This window comes from Pholcus phalangioides, unplaced genomic scaffold (assembly GCF_987345545.1).
Source record: "Pholcus phalangioides strain wild (caught in Gottingen) unplaced genomic scaffold, Ppha-v1.0 ptg000016l_1, whole genome shotgun sequence".
Taxonomy (NCBI): Eukaryota; Metazoa; Arthropoda; class Arachnida; order Araneae; family Pholcidae; genus Pholcus; species Pholcus phalangioides.
Window position 1 is genome coordinate 12,069,484 of NW_028301609.1, and position 22,657 is coordinate 12,092,140.

The window sequence follows — 22,657 nt, forward strand, 5'->3', positions numbered from 1 at the left end:
TTCATGCCTGAATTTAAGAGTACACTGCTGTTCGGACAAAGTACCAACACCAGAAAGAGTAAAAATAACTCCCTTACCTGCTTCAATTTACCTTATGCTCCATACTTAAATTAATGGCGCCAATTCTGTTCCACCTATCCTATCACCCATTAACTAACGACGCCTTTGTTGACGACCATGTACTACCCACGGGTCGCTTGGTCTAGCCCCTATTTATTTGCGAAACCCTTGCCGTATAATCAATGGCGTCAAAGGCGGTCTCGACGCCCACAGTGTTTTGTAGCTAGCTGCGAGCAAACACCCAGAACTAATACAGAAATTAATATTTCCTACATGAAGCTCAATACGAACACACATAGGTCTAAAACAATTCCGAAGCCACTGTCCCCCCCCCCCCTGCCGAAATGGACACACCCGTTACTCCTCTGTTACCTTAGCCGTCATCAATCTAGGGTTAATTGCTGTAATAATGCTCATAATAACCATGGGTCCCTTGCCAAAATGATAAATATCCACGGCTACCTTACCCTAGTCTTTGTTAACCAGCGGGTTAACGAAGACGAGGTTATTTCTTTCCGTTATGGTCATATATCCATGGGTTTATTGCCGTGATGGGCATATATCTCTTGGATCCTTAGCCCTAACGGATGGGGGCTATCCATGACTCTTTCACCTTAGTCCTTAATTCATCTGCGCCCTTTCCCCCGGTCAGGTTTTCATTCACACACTCCTCCTTCATCAAAGTCCTAATCCGTTGAATTTCTTGCTCTAATGTCACCCAAGGGCTCCTTACTCTAGACCTAGCATAAACCCGCCAGTATGAGTCATATCATAGTTGCGCAAATTGTGGGTAAATTTTAATTACTAATTATCATATACAAGGTGCCCCATAAGTTCGTTAATGGTTTACGAATTCATACAAATTGAAGGAATTTGTATATTTGAATGCGGTTTGCGAAAGATTCTCCCGAAGGAAAAAAATCAGCTAAATTTTTTGTCAATAGGGAAGTGCTTGTTTCTCTTTTCTCAATCCGAGCACAACCCAGGTCTATTGCCATGGGCAATTTTCTACCTAGTGAGTTGTTCCGGAAGTGTAAGTGTGTGTACCTAACAGTCTGAGTGCGTATCTAATGTTGTGTATGATTTTTCAGTGCTGCCATCTGTATCTCAGAAGTGACGCGAGTGATGTGTAGTGACTGAATACTTGTACTGTTGCTGCACGAAATCAAATCGGGACAGATGGGCCTTAGAGAACCTTGCTTCGATCTGTTCTGCGTCCGAAACATTCGTAGATATTCGTGGTTGAGGTGAACCAACTTCACCAACACAGTAGTGCTTTATCATGGCTTTATCCACCAATGTTAACATTCCACTAAATTTATTCCTGTTATGTAAGCACCAGTATCAGGAAAATTAAGGAAAGGGCTGTTAATCGTACACTCTGCATTTTATAGGACTCTGATTCGTGCATATTTCCAGTGATTTCGTGCAGCGCTCCCAACGACAAAAACTTCTCTTGTACTAAAAAACACCACCTTCGTGAGAATAAATTGTTCGCAAACCACAGTCAAATGCACCAATTCCTTCAATTTCTATGAATTTATAAACTATTTACGAATTTATGGGACATCCTGTATACTGGAGCCCATCAGCCGCGACATATATTTTGAGAACCACTAGCTTAGTTTTAATGAATTCATACCTTACATCATATACACGAGCAGTGGCGTCGGAACCGGTGCGTTGTTCGAGTACCCACGATAATTTATGGCATGGGTTCTGAGCACCCCGAACTGATTCAGAAATTTCATACGTAAAGATCAAGACGAGCACCCACAAGTTCGCAACACTTCCGACCGCCCCCTCCTGTATGCAGGTATATTCTCTCCAACAATTATTAGAGTATTCCATCGAGTCATTTAGGAACTCGTCTTTGTCGGTGTTGCATTTTATCTGAACAGCAGTGTGTAATTTCGTAAACGGGGCGTTTTGGGGCATTAAAGGCTTGTTATGATCACAGATCTTTCTTAAGGAGTTGTTCTTCTTTAAGCAGGAGAGGTTTGGTGTTATAAGTCAAGGCATTTGAGTTTCCTCATAGGAACATGCGAAGCGAAACCTGGAGCTCTCTCCGGAGATTTCTGCCTCTCCGCGCGTCTTTCCGAAGCGTACTTCTTAGGCCTTTCCGGCACCGTGGACACGTACGGGTCGCTGTCCAGCAGTTCGTCGACCGACACCTTCAACTCGTCCAGCCTCGCCCTCACGAGGTGCTCGAGGTGGTACAGGTGCTCGTCCCAGGCGTACGGAACCTCCTCCCTCATGAACCTCGCCAGCCTCAGCAGGTACTCGGCGTTGGTGCCGCAGATGCCGCGCGCCTCCGCGATGTCGCTGGCCACCTGGGACATGGGCGCCGTGCCTGCGTACAGCCGGCTGTCCGGCTGGGCGACGTACAGCAGGACCGGGAACGGATCCTCTTTGGACGAGTCCCTCGGGTAGAAAGTGACGACGGTGGTCGTGTAACCGCCGTGCTTCTTCTCGCGGCTGTCCAGGAACTCGAGGGACGACTCGGCCGCTTTCTCGTCCAGCCGGAAGGCCTTGCCCCAAGTCGTGCCCTAAAGACGAGATCGGGGGGGAGAAAAAAAGAAGCAATTAATGTTAATTGCAATAGCCATACGATATTTATCAATAGAAATTGATTAAGATTAACAACAATTAACAATCTTTTCAGTCCGCGATGCCAGATGTGCGGTAATCCTGCCGCTCGCGGGCCCGAAACTTGTGTATATATAGGATGATGACCATATGACCGGTATTTCACGGGACATTCCCGTAATTTTGGTTCTTTCAACGTTTTTATAAAATGTCCCGTTTTTTAACTCATTTTCAACGAAGCTTACTTGAATTTTTGAAATTATTCTCGTGACATAAATTAATGCCTTTGACAGTATTTTTGGTTGTATTCGGTGACTTTACTAGACTCCGACTATGTTTTTTTTTTGCTATAATTTGCAATCTTACTTGCCGTATACGAATTTTTTGGCTTCTAGGCCAAAAGCTTTCGAACAGAGAACAGGTCATGAACCATAATAGTGTGCAAAGAGTGAATGGCCATAAGAGTGTGCAAACAGTGAGTGACCTAGAGCTTGCAAACATGACCGAAATAGTGACCTAGGGTGTATGCAAGCATGAGTAAACTAAAACAAGATACAAGGATGAGAATGACAAGAGCTACCTAGAGGACATGGACATGACCTCCACATTCTGGAGCAGGATCCCTAGGCTGGGATCTTTTGTAGGCCCACCAGACCAGACCAGACTTTCACAGGCCTCCTTTATGATGAATTTATAGAGTGAAAAAACAAAAAATGATGGAAATCGTCTCGAGCCCTGTCAGCCCCCACCCTTCTGGGTGCCATGAGCAGGGACCAGGTCAGGTCATAGAGATACCAAAGGAGTGATGTACACTATGTACAAACATGAAAGTGACCAAATCTTTCGTAATCACAAAAGTACGAAAAAATGTGCATGACCAAAATAGTGACCTAGAGCGTATTTACACGCAATATCAGTGACCAACAGAGTGACTTGGAAACAGATGCGTATTTTAAGTAGTATTGTATTGGGCTACACGTTGCCGAGGTTTAATAGGTGTAGCAAATTTAGGGAATGAATGTTCAAGAAAAGTAGCCCAAAAGAGCGATAAAATTATAAATCCAGGGCCTGATTTTCGCATGGGGAAATGAGGCATTTGCCCGGAAACTCCCATACCTTTAGTGCCCCGAAATTCAAACAACGTTCACGCATCAAGACGGCACTGATGTTTGGTTGGTTTAATGAATGTTTAAATTTTGGGTCTTTTTTAAAGTTAAAAGGGGGGTTTCTGGGCAAATTCCTCACTTCCCCATTCGAAAATCGGGCCCTGGATTTATGGTGTTGTCGCTTTTTTGAGTTAATCCAGTTCTCATTTTTGTGAGCCCCCCCCCCCCCCCCTTGAGGCCCGGGTGACCTCACAAAATTTTTTTGAAAATTTTGTGGGTAAGGCCTCACAAAAATTGAAATTTTCGAAAATTTTGTGGGTAAGGCCTCAGAAAAATCACTTGGCTCGGGAGTTCATGATGCTCTTAAGACAGCCCTGCCAAGCCTCTTTGACCTTACAAGGGCCTCCCAATTCTTGCTTTGCCCAGCACCCTCTTCACGCATGGGTGGAAATACGCACCCCCCCCCCCCCTCCTCCAGCATAAAAAGTGGAGTGGGCAGATCTAATGTATATGTGTATATATGAATTGACATCATCATCGTGCCCCACGACTTCCAAGTCTATCTCCGCCTATGTCTTCACGTCGGAAACGGGCCCTGCATAAATCCGCTTCTGACAAGCGGCATCACCCGCCCTAGCAACTGCTTCTGTCCTGCAAGCGGAAATATTCTGTCCTTCCTGAGCTCAAGGCCAAGGTTATGACAGAAACGAATGGGAAGGAACCTTGAACATTACAAATTGGTCTAAACTGGCGGGCACAGTCGGGCCACACCCGGTACAAGCCAATGAACGCGATGGTTCTATTCATAGACACACAACTGTGTTTTATCTTGTTATTGTTTTTTAATGACGTCCGCCGTGACATTTATACAATGGCGTCAGTTGAGACCAGTCTGTGAATTGGCAGGGAAGTATAGAAAAACAGCTGGCAAGAAAAGCTGTTTTCCTCCGTAATCCTTGGCACATGCTTCCTCCTATAGGACGAAGGGACTACGTACGTCGCTGTAATCACACAATCAATCCAATCTCAGAAAAGGCAGTTTTGGTATCCAAGTGATTTAGGCAAGCAAGAGGGAGCCAATATTGCTTAACCCTTCGACTGTAACCGTCTTTGTTTTTTTTGTAGGTAACATACATTTCGGTGGTCTTTTTTTTGGCAAAGAGTTACGTATTATGTTAGAATTACTTCGTGTCAGAGCCATCTTAACGCATTGGCCTACTTGGGAGAAGGGGGGGGGGAAACAGGGGGCTCCACGATGATGACATTTGTTACTATGACTTTCGACAGCAACTAAGGGTGAAAATCTTGAACAGTTTAAAAATTCATAAAAAAATGAGGGAATCGGAAAATTTAAATGTAGTTTGCGGAAAAGTTATTCCCACAAAAGGGGTTATTTATTCAGAAGAAAATAGTTCGAAATTTTGTCGACAGATGGCGCTGCAATGCAACACCTCACAACCTGGCTCTGGACGTGAACCTTTCTTAAACCTCGTATTTGTCCGAAACGTCCGTGAAGCTTCGACATCACAATGAAAGCATTAAGTAAGCACCCTCCTTCCCCCGCCAGAACAGGAAAATTCAGAAATGAGCTTCTAATCGTCTACCCTGCATTTTATAGGACTCCGATTTACATATTTCCAGACACTTGCTTTTGTGCAACACCCTCTATCGACAAAAATCATAACTTTTTTTTCTGTTACAAAAAAATATCCCCCCCCCCAGAACATGCCACATTGGCTTTAAGCTTGTCAGTAGTAACGAATGCTAAAAAAAAAATTTATTTTAATTAATTTTTTAAAAATTAATTTTTTTTTCAATTTTTATCATTGGCGGAGACTAAATTGGAAATCTGGGGGGGCACGATGATGATGATGTCAGCTCATATATACATATATACATCAGATCAGTCGACTCCACCTTTGACGCTGGGGGGGGGGGATAACGCCCCCCCCCCGTATCTCCACCCATGATTTTTGTACTTATAATTGAAAGCTCATTTAAATGCAGCACCTCATAGGCACTACTATAGCACCGGAACTTCTAACGAATTGGTACTTGTTGTACCAACAACAAGTACCAACTGTACCAACTTCAGCCAACCACCACTGTACAGAAGATGTGGTTCCTCAAAGGCACTGGAATCTAGAGAGCTCAGGCCACAAGAGCCCTTCGCCCACCTTAACGGAAGCAACTTTTCCAGGTCGCTGAGTCAATTAGTTAATTCATGAATATATTCAATGCGATTCCAACGTGCATACGCCCTTGTGGGCCGTACATTCGGATTTCTAACAACCATAGACCTTGCCCTCCCATCCCTGTTTCCTTCGTATATCTCAAAGCTCGTACAATGAAATATTTTTTCCGACACAAGTTCCGCGAGCTCGACCATGCGCATGAAGCCGGGTCCAGATCCACCAGGCTGAATCATTCAAAAGCCTGTTTTTAGCCCACAGAGAGGGCAGATTCTTACAAAACACTGGTTTTTTTGCTCGTTCACGAATCTAATATAGCGACGGGTTCGGACCTTAGAGTAAGGGCGATGTATCTCCTGAGGGACGCGCGCGCTGCGTGAAACAAATGAATAGGTTTGCCTTCCCTCTATAGTGGATCTCCTCCTAAGCCGGGTTTTCCTAGGAGCAGGTTTTTCCGTGCGGCGTGCAACGTGAATCGCCCAGCGCGACACGCCGTCCACTCACCAATGAGAAAAAGCAACAGACCTACAAGCAGTACAAATGTAATTCAATCATAACACATCACTCACTTCACTTCTGAAATATAGATGGCATCACTGAAAGAAATCAAACAACACTACATACGTACTCAGACTGTTAGGGGGCCGTTCAAGTATTACATAAGCGAATTTTTAGCCAGTTTTGAACTCCACTCCTCCCCACTTGCCAGCAAAATTTCGTCATCAGCTCTGCCCCTCTGAATCCTAACGCATATTGGTGGGAGCAGAGACGTACACAGGGGGAAGGACCCCCCCCCCCCCCCCAGACGATCAAAAATTTATTTTTTTATTGCAAAAAATAATTTTTTTCTAATTGAAATTTTTGAATAAAATACCTTTATATGTTGTTATAATCAATTTCTGTTAATTTCTATGTTATTTGAATGCTATGAACTCAAAACTTATGTTTAATAAATTCATTGCGACCTCTAAGCCATACATTGATAAATCGCATAAAGGCCCTTGGCCCGCGGACCAAATATGGCCCTGGGGGTTATCTGATGCGGCCTGCCCTCCTCAAACCTAATTTTGTAAAAATAAACTAAGCGGCACATTTACAGATCGCTTGTGTCCCGTGGAACAATTCCAGAGCATTTAAGCGGCCCGTGGCACATTTTCAGATCTCTTAAACGACAGTTTAAGACAGGACACAGTTCCAGAACACTTAAGCGATCCGTGACACATTTAGAGATCCCTTGAGTGACATGTGACGTAGTTTTAGAGCACTTAAGTGGCCTCCAGTGCGGTTCTACATCACTCCCGCGGCACATTCTCAGAGTATTTAAGTGTGTGATCCGTGGCATATAATTACGGATTACTTGAGTGATGCGGGGCACAGTTCCAGAGCACTTAAGCGGCCCGAACGCATTTCCAGATCACTTGGATCCGCGAAACATTTAGAGATCACTAAAGGGGCTCTCTACGGCACTTATCAATGGGGGAATGTTACTTCAAGTGCCCACAAACTATCGAAAGGTTTTTCTCGTTTCTGGCGCACCGAGTGTAAGATGCCATTAAAAATATTTCATATTTTCATAAAGGGTGGTTGATGACGTAAGCATTACCCAAACCACCCTGTCATCAAAAGTCAGCAAATCGGAAACCCCCCACCCCCGATGCTGACGTAATACTTTAATGGCCTCTAGGTACACACACACACAGTTACACTTCCGGCACATCTCACTAGGTAGTAAATCGCCCATAGATGGCGATGGACCTCAGTTGTGCTCGATTTGAAAGAAAATCCCCCCCCCCCCCCCCGCAGAGCGCAATGCTCCTCACGACAGCGTTTTAAGTCAGGCGTAATTGGCCGAGAATTTCATCGATCCTTCTCTTCATTTTTGTTGTATTCTTTCCCTTCCCCTTCAAATCGGAGCGTGCGGACGACAGAGTAGCTAATGCCAGGGCCACTATATACTATCTATTATATAACCCCCCCCCCTGAGCCTGATGCGTCACGTTAGGAATACACAAACGCGTGGAGTGGTTATGTAACACGTTTCTACAGACGCGGAACGATCCAGTACGGTTCACGCGGCGCAAAAAAAAAAAACCGCACTCCTAGGAAAATCCGGTTTAAAGTTTGGATCCGGCTTTGCGGATTGCCTTCCGCTCACAGTCAAAATAGATCGGCTCCGAGTTTGTCTCTTCTCTCGAACTTTCTCACACGCGTGTACGAATTCATCGTTATGGTAAAGATCGATGCGATTTCAAAAATAACACTAATAAAAGTAAGTAAAATACCGCAAGAAACTCAAATACCGGATATTTTAAACAGATTCCCATAGTATTGTATTTCCCGTAAGCTCCGTTGTTTATTGCGGCCGCCCGTAGAAACTAAGGACAATCCGTTGGCAACTCTGCACACCTACCCCCCTCCCCAACACACACACACACACACACACTTCATGAGAATAACTTTTTCCCGCAAACCGCATTCAAAAAAACCAATTCCTTCAATTTTTGTGAATTTTAAAACTATTTACGAATTCATGGGATACCCTGTACTTGCTGTCGAAAATCACGCCCACTACAATTTGGTAGCCAAGTTTTAGGCAAGGAAGAGGGAACCCCCGTATTGCTTAAACACTAGGACTGTAAAGTTTTCGTGTTGTTGTGGGGGGTTTTTTTTTGGCAACATTTTCGGCGATTTTTGGCAAACGTCTTGGTTACAGTTACGTATTGCAGTCGATCTCGGTTATAAAGACATCGAAGCTTCGACGAAATTTTGTCGTTACAACCGAGTTCGATGGCAAAAAATGCAATCGGCGGAAATCAAATACTGTGCATGAAGTTTTATTTCTTTATGATTAGGGGTCACCATGTTTGAACAAGAACAATACGGAAAAGTGGGTAAGTAATACATCGATTCTTAACAAACATTTTGCCACATGTCGACGAAAAAGTACGAAATATAATTGTTATTTGTATACAAGTGATCTAAAATAGCACTGCAAGTTACTTGAGTGATCTGTACATGTGTCACGGGCCACTTGAGTGATCTATAACTGCACCGTGGGTCATTTAAAGCGATCTGGAAGTGTGCCGTGAGTCACTAAAGTGCTTTGGAACTGTACCGGGATACACTCGAATGATCTGTAAATATGCCGCGGATCACTTAAGTGGTCTGGGAATAGGCCGTGGGTCACCTAAGAGATCTGTGAATGTGCCACGGGTGTCACTTAAAAAATCAGGTAATGTACGTCATAAATACTCCGGAACCGTGCCGCGTGTCACTCAAGTGCTCTGGAACTGGGTGATTTGGAAATGCGCCACTATATAGTTTATTCAAACAAATTCAAGGTTTGAGGTTGCGGGCCACATTTGGCCCGGTTGAGCATGCATTCATGCAGTAAAGGGATGCAACGACCACTCACCTCAGAGTCTTCCACGAGTGTCGCCACTCGTCCGACCTACAGAAAAGATAAAAATAGAAAAACAAATTAGTGAGAGAAAATGATAAGCAAATCTCGAAATCGCAGCACAAAATGAAATCGAATATGAATCGATTTACTCATCGCAGAACCGAAAAACAATAAAAAGATGTCTTCACTTGAGGTTCTGCCATTGAGCAACATTCTTCGAAAATCGGCTTAAAAAATGAAACCGGATTAATCCGAATCGGATTCTATTTTTATAATCGAACTCCCCATCTCTCAAGAACCGATTCCAACCAGTTAAATTAATATAAATAAACGCATTTCACATTTAATTGGGGGGCCGACGACGATTTCGAGTGTCGGTCGACCCTTTGTCTCATTCTGATTGATCGATATCTTCGATGAGTGATCGTTTGATTGATGAAATACGATACTTGCTGATTGGAACTTATCAATGATAGTGTGATGACTCAATAAATTCCAATATAATTAGCATCACCTCGTGATCCTTCACTAATTTGCCACTCAAGGGATGCCCTTCGATTTGGATTTTACGCGGACAAAACCAGTCTCTTTCAGCGAATTTTTTATGGGGAAAAACTTAATCTCGAGGCACTTGATCGGCACCCTTACGGCGGCAATCCCGAGATATCTCGTTAAACTTGATCTGCTTTATTTCGGTCAACCCGAAATGTCTCTGGTTCCTAACGCGCTTTTATTTCCAATGTGGCAGTTATAATGCGGATCAAGAAAGTTTTAAGAACCGGTTAAGGGGTTAATAGCCATTAAACACTGGGTATCACCCCCCCCCCCTCCGCCCGACATGTTCAGAGGGGCGGCAAACTTGAGGAATGGGTGTTGAAGAAAATTAGTAGAATGAAAGAAATAAGACAAAATTTGTTTTGCCGACAGGCCGCGAAAAAATACATCCGCCTCTGTGTAGAGAGCGAAGGAATAGGTCCGTGAGCAACCAATATATAGAGTGATCTAGAGCGAGTGCAAGCATGTGAGTAGGGTGCAAGGGAACGGGTCAATGGGTGACCAAGAGAACGAGAGACCAGGTTAATGAGTGGCCAAACGAGACGTAGAGCGTGTGGAAACATGTGAGTAACCAAGAGTTCCCAGAGTCCAAACGGACCAGATCAGTGAGTGAGCTAGAGAACGAAGGACCAGGTTTAATAAGTGACCAAAAGAAAGACCTAGAGCGTGCGCACCCATGTGAGTGACCTAGAAAGAGAGGAACTACGTTGGTGAGCGACCAAAAGATGAGACCTAGAGCGTCATCCAAAACAGTGTGCATGTGACCAAAAGAATGCACATAGAGTACAAGGGACCAGGTCAGTGAGCGAGCTAGAGAACGAGATATCTAGTCAGTGAGAGGCCAAAAGAGTGACGTAAAATGTGTGAAAGCATGGAAGTAACAACAAAAGTGTGCAAGCATTGTTAGTAACAAAAACAATATGCTGTACCTTGGGTAGCTTGAGTGCTCTGAAGCAGGCGCAGATCCAGGACGATGAGTCGGGAGAAGCGAATTATGTAAGTTTTTTTAGATCATCCCCTTTTTTTACGGGACAGCAAATTTTCCAATATTGATCGGCTCTTGGGAGGGGGCGATCGTTTCTATCACCCCTCCTCACGTGGATACGTGCCTACGTTCAGGCAGACATCTTCAGCTACGAATAAAGCTGAGGAAGACATCTTCAGCTACGAATAAAGCTGAGGAAGACATCTTCAGCTACGAATAAAGCTGAGGAAGACATCTTCAGCTGCGACTGCAGAGGCGGGAGATATTTTCTCAGCTGCCAATGGATCGAGGCAAGCGGATTCAGGGCGATGGGTCAGCGAAGCAACTTATTGTGTAGATGCATTGGATCATCCCGTATTTTACGGGGCAGACGAATTTCTCCCATATTGTTCTGCTCTTGAGAAGAGAAATGATCGCCTCCGTATCCCCCTTCAGCATCCGCACTAGCTCTAGAGATGTGCCTTGGGCAGCTTGAATGCTCTGAAGATGTGCCTCGGGTCACTTATCTGATCTGTGAATGTGCATCGGGTCACTTGTATAATCTGTATATATGCCATGAGCACTTGAGTGATCTGGGAATATGCCACTTCCACTCAAACGATGGGGGAACTGCACCACAGGTCACTCAAATGACCTGAAATATGCCAATAAGTTCATCTTCACAAAATTAGGTTTGAGGTCGCGGGCCACATCAGATGACTTCAAGGGCCGATAAGACCAGATACATCCCGCCTTACATCTTTTGCAGATTTCAAGGCGTTCCCAAGGGATGGGATTTCGAGGGCCACATTTGGTCCGCGGGTCGTGGATTGAGCATATATGCCCTAATCGGAGAGTTTTCCCAGGTCGTTTTTCTAATACGGCTTATACACCAGGTGGGGGAGTGCCAAAAAGTGTCTAGCACGGGTTAAAATTTTTGCCTCCGTTACCTCTGATCACACTTCAACCTAATAAATCCCAGGATCCAAGAAGCCACAAGGTCACTCACTAGAAACCGATAAATTTCAGCACTTTTTCATGTGTGAAGCCTTACAGGGAAAAACCATCCCAACGTGACTCCGAATGTATAGGCGAGAAAGAAATAGCTAAATATACACATTTATTGTATTTTCTCGGAAAAGTTGAAAAATCAGCGATTTCTCTAGATAAGATTAAGTTAGCGAGAAAAGAATGATTTTTTTTTTATTATTATCATTATTTATTTCTTCTCATCGAACCTTGCACGCGCCATCTGTCATTGAGCGAATCGATCAATAAAGTACACACACACAATCCGAGTAAACACGAGTTCTTCGCCCCACGCTTAAGCCAACAATAAACGAAATTTGTCGTCATAACCTTCGAGAGGAAATTGACCTTTTTCCTCAGCTCTGAGAATCATTGACAATCCGGCAAAAAGAAAAGCATCATTGGGTTACGATCAGTTCGAAGTCAACAAACTAATCTGACCTGATCATGTCCACGCACTAATCTTTCATCCATTCATCATCACCAGTTTGGTATCCATTCGAGCTTTGATTTTTCTCGAACAGCTATGCCAATAAGACAGCGAGACGGCTTTTCCTCAGCCCGATGTATCAAAGGGAATAGACCTTCAGGATATTATGCTTGCCGCTGTGGTGGCGGAGTGGTCATAGTGACAGCCTTGCATCATAAGGCCCAGGGTTCAAACCCCCACCGGCGCCACGGTGGTGTTAAGCTGAATTTGATTTCCAACTTCGAGGAGCAAATGCCTGCCGATCTCCCCCTCGTTACAGAGAGCAACAGGCCCACAACGGCTCAACCAGATCTCATTTTTATGAAGCCCCTCTGCTCTTAAGGCCCACGGGCCGTGCCCTCGTGGGTTCATACGTTAAGACGGTACTGTCAGCCGTCACAGCACGGAGTGTTCTGAAAGCAATCATTCGCCAAGGAACATTTGTTCAAGCAGCACCAGTGCGTAGCCCCAGCCTATACCACTCTTTCCTTCTTTCACACCGAGCGCAACTGAGGTCTATTGCCATGCGCAATTTACAGTACTACCCAGTGAGCTGTGTCGGAAGTGTGTGTGTGTACCTGAGTGAGTATGTGTTATGTTTATGCGATTGATTTTTAAGTGATTGAAGTGTATACCAGTGAACAAAAGGGCGTACAAGCACGTGAGTGAGCATAGAAACCATGACTCCCGCATTCTGGAGCACGGCCTGGCATGCCCTCAAACCAGACTTTTCACGCTAACTCTCTGTAGTTAATTTACAGCGTGAGAAACAAAAATGAAGGGAATGACAGATTTGGAGAACTGTCAGCCCCCCCCTTGTGGAGGTCATTCATGGGTCTGACCAAAATGGTGATACGGAGACATGCCCCCCCCCCCAAGGGATTCAGCCCTGGGGCCCGGAAGGATAACCATCATTTTTTTGTTTTTTCATGCTTTAAATTCACTGTAGAAGGGCCGTGGAAAATGTCTGGTTGGGGCCCCTGTTTCAGAATGTGGGGGAAGGGGCATGCCCCGAGAGGAGTGTGAGCATGAGACTGACCAATAGAGTAACCTAATGTGTAAAAGCATATGAGTGACAGAGTACGTAAGCGTGGGACTGACCAAAAGAGTAGGCCTGCGTGTGTGCATGGGACTGACCAAAAGAGTATAAGCATGGTTATAGAGCCCAGAGAGGTGAATTTGAGGAATGAATGTGTGTTCAAGGAAACTTGAGTAGAATGGGAGAAGGGTGACAAAATTCGTATAGCCCACAGCAGAACCATAAATCCACCTTTGCGGATATTTGTGGTCATTCCGTAGTAATGCGAGTGGTGGCCCTCGAGAAAAAAATCTCTACACGTGCGGGATCTATTTCTGCCGCCTCCTCCCCCGACCACGTTCTTTCGGTCGACAAAGCTGCTTTTTTTTCGCCATTTCAATTCAGATTTGGCTGCCCTCACCCCCTGGGCGCCGCAGATTATTAAACACCGCAACTATGTGATTCAACGAGAGGATTATCACGCGGAAACTCGAACATCGATCCGGATGAACGGATCTGACACTTCTTTGAGGCTCTTGGTTTTCTATTTTGTTTCATTTTCCCACAACTTCACGGTTGAAAAAGACCAGTTTCGAGTCAATGATCCAAAAAAAAAGGTCGAAGAGTCACGAACCGTGTGTCATCATTTTCTAAAGATACGTTTATTGGCAGCAGAAGAAAAAAGGTCTTCCGGCATCGAGAGTCAAGCTTTTTCCATCAAAAGCAAGCGTGGGTCCAGAGGGAGGTGATCGCTCCTCCCAAGAGCAGAATAACATGGGCATGTTAGAATGGGGGCATGAGAATAGAATTAGGGCATGAGTCACGAACCGTGTGTCATCATTTTCTAAAGATACGTTTATTGGCAGCAGAAGAAAAAAGGTCTTCCGGCATCGAGAGTCAAGCTTTTTCCATCAAAAGCAAGCGTGGGTCCAGAGGGAGGTGATCGCTCCTCCCAAGAGCAGAATAACATGGGCAAAAAAATTTTCTGCCCGTAAAATATATATCGGATGATTCGATGCACCTACAATAAAAACAGCTTCTCCGACACATTGCCCAGAATCCTCCGGTTTCCGCTCCACTCACAGGTGAAGATGTCCGCCTTCGTTCAATTCTCAGCCGAAGAGCCTGCCTCCACTCAATTCGCAGATGAGGATGTCTCTCTGCCTTCCCTCTATTCACCGCTAAAGATGTTTGCCTTCGCTCCATTCGCAGCTGAAGACGTCTGCCTCTACTCCATTCGCATCTGAAGACGTCTGCCTCTACTCCATTCGCAGATGAAGATATCTGCCTCAGCTTCATTCGCAGATGAAGATGTGTCTGTCTTCGCTCAATTCTCAGCCGAAGAGCCTGCCTTCACTCAATTCGCAGATGAAGATGCCTGCCTCTTCCCCCCCCCCCATTCACAGCTAAAGATGCCTACCTCCATTCCATTCACAGCTAAAGATGCCTACCTCCATTCCATTCGCAGCTGAACATGTGCCGTAGCTTCATTCGTAGCTGAAGATGTCTGTCTTCTCTCCATTCACAGGTGAAGATGTCTGCTTCCTTTCCATCCACAGCTAAAGATGCCTGCTTTCTTTCCATTCACAGCTGAAGATGCCTTCCTTCCCTCCATTTGAAGTTGAAGATGCCTGTCTTCGCTCAATTCTCAGCTGAAGGTGCCTGACTCCCCTCCATTCACAGCTAAAGATGTTTGCCTTCACTCAGGCTTGGATTGGGGTGGGGGGGGGGGGTGATCGGAACTACTGCCCCCCCCCCCCCACCTCTCAAGAGCCGAATAATATGGGGGAAGATCTGTCTGTCCCGTAAAAAACTGGGAAGATCAAACGACTTTCAATTCGCAACACCTGGCACATCGTCCTGGATCTGCGCCAGACCAAAGGCGTGTTTACATGGGAGCTAATCGAGCCACATCTCAGCACGGAAAGCTTGGAGGGGGGCGGCAAATTAGAGGAATGATTGCTCAAGAAAATTAGATGGAGTAGGAGAAAGGCGGAAAAATTATAAAAATCACCTGGACTTGGAAAATCTGTGGGATGGAGGGGGAGGAGGGTGATTCCACCAAAGACAGAGATCCCAGGAGCCCCATGCTGCCCCTGCAGCATGTGGCGGGGGGGGGGATTGTTCGAAGTCGACCTTCACTACAACAGGGGTGGTCCGCGGTGCATTGACCTTCACGATGGGGGGGGGGGGCCCACGACACCAAAAAAAAAGGTTGAGAAACACTGATCTAGAGTAGTGTGGACCTCAACTTATGTCTTGGCACATAAAAGTCTAAGTAAATTTTTCCCACTGCTGATACATTGCCAACATAATGAGACAACATAATCTATTGCAGCGGTTCTCGACCTTTTTGGACTCCCGGAGCCTTTTTTTAGTCTAATTTTTACGGCGGAGCCCCCGTAAGCCTCTTTTTTTTCTATCAAATTTACTGATTTATTTTATTGTCCTAGAGCAGCCACAGAGACGGTAAGTGCACAGCCAGAAGTGCACAAGCAGCCCCAAAGACTTCGCGGAGCTCACACAGGTTGAGAACCCGATCTACTTACTGTATTCACTTTTAGTGGCCCTAGATCACTGGCATAAAAAAATTACGGGAAAATACGAGAGTAAATTATGGTCACCCCCCATTCTTCTCTTGTCTACTCATCACTTCAATGCGAATTTCAAAGAACGTGACGTCAAGAAGTGTTTCAAGCTTTGCTCAAAGTGCGTCTAATTTTAGAAGAAAAGGAATCATTTCTAGAGTGAGACGACGTAAATGCGGGGAGTGACGTAAGTCGAGGCATCACAGAAAATTTATTGCACGACATATTTATTTTTTCATAATTTATTTTAATAGGGTTTAGAACATTAGTGGCCACCCAAGGCCAGGCCATGCTTTTTAGGGCCCCCATTCATAGTCTTTCAGAATTTTTCTTATAGTACCGACAAAAAAATGGATCCTTGAAAATCCAACTGTCATTCTCGTGCTTGAATAAGCGGATATAGGACCCTCGAGCGTGTGTATTTGTGTGTGTGTGTGGGGGGGGGGGGATGCTACTAGGGAAGTGTACCGGGCCGTGGGCTTTCAAAGGTTGAGAATCACTGCTTTAGGTCACTCTCGTGCTCACCCACTCTTTTGGCCACTCACTGGTCTCTTGCTCTCTGGGGCACCCTTTAGGACATTCACATGCTTTGGTCACTCGTATGCTTCCACACGCTCTAGGTCACTCTTTCGGTCACTCATTATCCTGCTTCCCTTGCTCTCTAGGTCACTGTTTTCGTCATTCAAACGCTTGCACAATGTTTTGATCACTCGATGTTTTGAGCCGGTCTTTCACTCTCTAGGTCACCCGTCCCTTTTGATCATTCACATGATTGCGCAATGTTTTTAGTCACTCAGATGCTTGCAACCGCTCTTGGTCACTCTTTTTAGTCACTTCCATGCTCATACACTCTTCAAGTCACTCTTTTGGTACTCACTGACAAGTTACCCATCTCTGCGAAACTAGCCCCCGAGTGGCGTGGTGGTAGGATGCTCGTCTACTACCGTGAAAGTTGCCTGGTGTTTCAAAAAGAATCATTCGATTTAGAAAAAAATCATAACTATTGTTTCGCGCAGTTGCCGACAGGCAGCGCTAACGCTCTTCCTTCGGCTGCCACTTCAGTGTTTGTCAAGATGGCGACTGCACAACAGAAATCGTTTTGTGTTCTAAGCTTCGCGAAGTGTGAGTCCGCAACAACTGTTCATAGTGCTTTTCATCGAAAATAACCCAGGTGTTGAACTTCCTACCGCTCAGAGCATCAGGCGGTGGTATAAACAATTCCGATACACGGGTTGCCTGCGTAAAGGGAAATTCCCTGGCCGTCCCCGCGTGTCAGACGAAAATGGGGAGCGCATCCGACAGATTTTCACACGTAGTCCACAGAAATCCACTCTTGGTCACTCTTTTTAGTCACTCCCATGTTCACACACTCTTCAAGTCACTCTTTTGGTACTCGCTGACAAGTTACCTCTTAGTGGATATAGTTAATACAAGTTCTACTTGTACAAGTACTTCCTACAAGTTCTCGCAGTGGATGCAAACATGCTCGCAAAAGTTTGGGACGAATTTGGCTACCGTATAGAGTCTATACTATAGACCTATGCCGTGCATTCCAAGCCTGGACATATTGAGCACTTTTAATTTGGTTTGTTGAAAACGATGATTAGCCATGTAATATAAACTTTATCTCAAGTGTCTATGTTCTACAGCGATGTGGCCGCAGTTGGTGTGTGGTGAAGAGTTCTGTAGGTAATTCACTTTTTTGATCATCCATATGCTTGCCCAATGTTTTCATCACTCACACGATTGCAGACGCTCTAAGTTCCACCCTTGGTCACTCATCGACCTGGTCCCTCGCTCTCCAGGCAGAGGATATTTCTGGTTTTATCGCCTGTGGGCGATATACTATACAACTACTATACTATACTTTGCCACCATTCTACCAATTTTCTCCAACACCCATTCCTCAAACTTGCCGCCCTGGGCTTGTCCGCTATGCCTCACCCCCCCCCCCTTCCCGTAAACACGACTCTGGGTCCATGGTCTTCATCTCATTGGCAAAGTGGGGGTCCTTGGCCATCGTCTCATTGGCACAAAGTGACCGTGGTTAACATAAGGTTAAGAACCAGTGGTATAGAGATTACACGAGATCAAATACCTCTAATAAAATGAAATTAACAAATATCCCCAAAGCATCGAGGGCCACCATGGTGGGATGACAGCCATTTGCAATAATCAGTATACGGGGTGATCATAATTGAAGTTCCCTTACTCCCAGTAGTTTTTCTCAAGAACTGCTTATCCGAATACAGCCAAGTTTTTAGGATAACTTAATGAGACCATGGGAGAGATTTATGAAATAAAAAAAAATAGTTCAACTTTCGATCCCTAGGTGGAAAAGAGGTTCCTTTTTATTGCATTTTACATTTTCCCATGGTCCATATAGCGTATGTACCAAGTTTCAATGAAATACGTCCTCCAGAACGGGAGCTACATGGGTTGGAATGGTGTCGGTATTCTTGACCGCTCACTTCTGAAATTGACCGCCCTACGCAGTAGCCTACTTACCTCCCCCCCCCCCCGTAAATATGCCCGTCTCTAAGACACTCTTTCGGTCGCTCACATGCTTCGGCTTTCTCGCAACTCGCTGACCTGGTCCTTGCTCTCTAGGTTACTCTTTTGGTCATTGACATGCTATCGCAATGTTTTGGTCATTCACATTGGCTTACGCAAAGGGGGGGTTGGGTTCTAACCCCCCTCGAGAAAATTGTGCGTACGCCTATGGTCACTCACATGGTTATTCAATGTTTTGGTCATCCACATGCTTGCACAATGTTTTGGTCATCCACATGCTTGCACAATGTTTTGGTCACTCGTATGCTTGCAGGTCCTTTTTTCAGTCACTCACTGACCGGATGGAGGTCCCTTGCTCTCCCCGTCACTCTTTTGATAGACTCTTGGTCATTGCCATACTTGCAATACTCTTTAGGTCACTCTTTCTTTTGATTGCTCACTGACATGGTCTCTTGATTCTAAGTCGTCTTCCTCGTTTGCCTAGCGAACGAAGAACAGTGAGTGACCAGATGGAAATATTTCTGGTTTTATCGCCTGTGGGCAATACAAATTTACTCGCCCTTCTGCCACTCTACTTTCTTGAGCACCCATTCCTCAAACTTACCGCGGCTGCACCTCCCCAAAGCACCACGGGCAATGCAGTCAATATAATTTTAATAGCCGCAATATCTCGCCCCCCCCCCTTCCGGATCACACAACAGCTGAGGTACCGAGGCCATGTTATTCCACATCCTGGAACAAGATCCCTGCGGAACTATAAGCCAGACTTTCCACGGACCCTTCTTTTTGTTGATTTATAGCATGAAAAACAAAAAAATTATGGCAATTATCCCGGGCTCCAGGACTGCAGCCAGAGGCACATCTATGGTTTTTACACCCGTGGGCGCTACACAAATTTTGCCGCCCTTTTTGCCATTTTAGTGTAATTTTCTTGAATACTCTTTCCTCGAATTCGCCATCCTGTGGTATAACCTGCTTGGCTTCCCCCCCCCCCCGTGCAAGTACCTGTGTGTCTCACTAAAAGTCACTCTTTTGATCACTGACCATGCTCGCACGCTCTAAACGTCATTCACATGCTTGCATATTGTTTTGGTCACCCACATGATTGCACACTGTTTTGCTCACTCACATGCTTGCACACGCTCTAGATCACTATTTGGCTGCTCACTGACACGGTTCCTCGCTTTTGTGGGTCACTCTTTTTTTATAATTTACGTTTTCACACATACTCTAGGTTTTTTTTTTTTGGTCATTCATATTCTCGCACGCACTCTAGGTCACTGTTCTTGGTCATTCACATGCGTGATCTCACTCGTTTGGTCACTCATGTGCTTGCAAACTCACTAGGTAACTTTTTTGGGCACTGACTGACCCAGTGCCTAGATGTCTGGGCGGAGGCGGTTTTATTGAGGGTTTATACAAATTTTGCCGCCCTCCTTCCATTCTACTAATTTTCTTAGCCTCTCATTATCAAATCTGCCGCCCGCACGCCACTGACTGGAGGCCCCCCCCCCCCCCCCCACACACCGTTCGAGAAAAATCACTATATCTAGCAGCTGCTAAACATTATATTAAAGTACTCGCAAAGTTGTCAACTAAACACACAAAAATTACCCCTCACTGTGACAAAAAAGACTAGTGAAACGGCACTTACCTTGGACGGGGTGCCCCGGTGGAAGTCATTGCCCTGCCAGAATCGCCGCACGTAACCTTTGATGTATCCGACACGAGTCTCTTCGTACGAGAATCCGGGATTCCACACTAAGGAGCCGTATCCAAACACCCACATGTTCTCGCTCGAAAACGAACGCAAATTTAATAATGTATACAACAAATGAGCACGTGGGGGGAGAAAACTTGGGCTCCGGCCACGAGACCATACGTGGGAAACCCCCCTTCCTTCCTTCCTCTCTCTCGATCTCTCTGGAGCTGCCACACGCGTAACCCGCACGGATGCTTTGGAGAACCAGAATGAAACGTGACTGGAGGGAAGATGCTTTTGTGCTATTCTTTCAAGAGGGTTGCTGGACGGAAGCTCCTCTGACACGAATCTCGCCAAAATGTCGCCAAAATACCTGACGCGAGTTTTTGTTTACTGTTTTTATAACCTACTGGATACTAATAACCGATTCATCTGAGAATGTTGTTGTTGCCAACGGTGAAATATATCATCAATTAAGTAATTAAAATTAATTAACAGTTATCGTGGAAAAAAATTTAACAAATACATTATCAAGAAAAATGAAATGGTCATATTTTTCCAACTAGACAGCCTTTTGAAAGGAAAAGATGTAGTCAGTGTATCCCAAAGTGGGCAATATCGCCCCCGGGGGGGGGGGCGATGGGATGTCCAGAGGGAACGATAGAAGCTACGGGTATAATATAAGATCCTATGGGTTCACTTGAGTTGAGGGGGGATGGGAGAAAAAAAAAATTTGAAGAAGGGGGCGATGTGGGAACAAAAAGTTTGGGAAAATATGATTTAGTTGGAAAACAAATGGGTTTTAGCAGTCGGTACTGCTAGGGTCGTCTTAACCCTCTCAGTACCACATGATGAAAAAAAATGAAACAGTTATCACGTAAATTTTTTGGCAGGTCACTTTAAATCTAACCAGGCCCTAGAAGTAAAAGAAAAAAAATTCTAAAAATTGATCAGTAGCCTATCATCAAACATTTTCTATCCACTGCTGGATAAAGGTCTCCTGTATATTTTTCCATTTTACTGCGTCTGATGTTTTTGCCATCCAGTTGACTCTTCGGCTGCTTTTCGGATCTCGTCTTACGTGCGGACTCCTTCTAGGACGTTTAACACGAATCCAGAATACTTGTGGTCCATCTGTTTTGTCTTGTCTTCTTGCAACATGTCCATATTTCTAATATGTCTTTTTTGCAATATAGTAGCCTATGCAGCGAATTAATTGAAGTCAGGGAGCACGGTGCTTCTTAACCTTTTTTTTTTCACCCATGGGCCTCCACTTCAGACCATTCTTTTCACGTTGCCACCTTGTCTTATAAAAAGCCTCTTCTCCCCCGCCGCCATTAACAAATCAGACCCTTTTCGCTTATTGAATTGGGTTTTTTTTGAGCGAATTGATATTGATGAAAATTTTCATGAGCATGGGTGGAGATACACCACTCACCCCCCCCCCCCTTCCCCAGCGTCAAAGGTAGAGCCTATTGATCTAATGTATATGCGTATATATGTATGAACTGACATCATCATCATGCCCCTTCCAGATTTAAACGTCTATCTCCGCCTATGCTCATGAGTAAGATCGACCCCTGATTCAGTGAGGGTTTTCCTGGAGGACGGGACGGGTCTATCCAGTGCCGTCTTAACACCATGGACCATCGGGCAAAAGATATTCTGGCCCTTACGTAAGCAGCAGATCTCGTCTTGTAAGACCCGCAATGGCATCAGGCTGAGATGCTATGACAGCATACTTACAGGTCACTTGAGTGACCAGCGCCACATTTCCAGATCACCTAAGTGGCCCGTAACACGTTTTCAAATCAATGAACTGTCCCGCACTCTCTTAAATGTTGGGCTTCATTGGTGTAGGAGTTGCTCAGAAGCATCAACGCCAAAATTAGCTCAAAATGTAAAATGCTTTTATTTGAAAAACGTAAGAAACTCATGTTACTTGAGAGCAACGCTGCCAAATAAAGGGTTAAGAGCATCATAGCCGACATTCCACCAACCACCACCCCTCAGGCAAAGCGATTTTTCTGAGGGCCCCGTACCTAGCTGAAAATTATCTGCATACCAATTTACGCATAGCACTTGTATTTATTCTTAAAAATTGAAATAAGTTCGAATTCCCACGAGCACTCCCCCCCCCCTCCTCTGCACTTGAGAACCCCGGGCACGACCTCCTACATCATAAAAGTTATCAAGGAGGTCGTGGTCCCGCCCAGTGCCCAAAGATCTATAATCTGTATCCGATTTGCGACAGTTTCAGAGCATTTAAGCGGCCCGTGGCACATTTCAAGATCATTTATGTGTCCCGCCGCACATTCACAAATTATGTAAGTGGCCTGCAGTGGTGTTTCAGATGACTCAAGTGGCCCGCGACACGTTTTAAAAATAATTAAGTGGCCTGCACTGTCCTAAAGGTTCACCACCTTTGCTTTGAAACAGAGTTTCCCAAACTTTTTGTTCTATCGCAA

General features: G+C 45.1%; 1 protein-coding gene across 1 annotated transcript; it reads right to left on the bottom strand.

Moving 5' to 3' along the window:
* Positions 1-1,219: 1,219 nt before the first annotated feature.
* LOC149075057 (putative glutathione-specific gamma-glutamylcyclotransferase 2) lies at positions 1,220-20,443 on the bottom strand. The gene is made up of 3 exons (XM_089245608.1): positions 20,142-20,443; positions 9,363-9,398; positions 1,220-2,609 (listed from the first exon to the last, which is right to left on the bottom strand). Exons 1-3 carry the CDS (start codon positions 20,274-20,276, stop codon positions 2,067-2,069), a joined length of 714 nt encoding a protein of 237 aa, XP_089101734.1. The 5' UTR covers positions 20,277-20,443; the 3' UTR covers positions 1,220-2,066.
* Between the last annotated feature and the right edge of the window lie 2,214 nt (positions 20,444-22,657).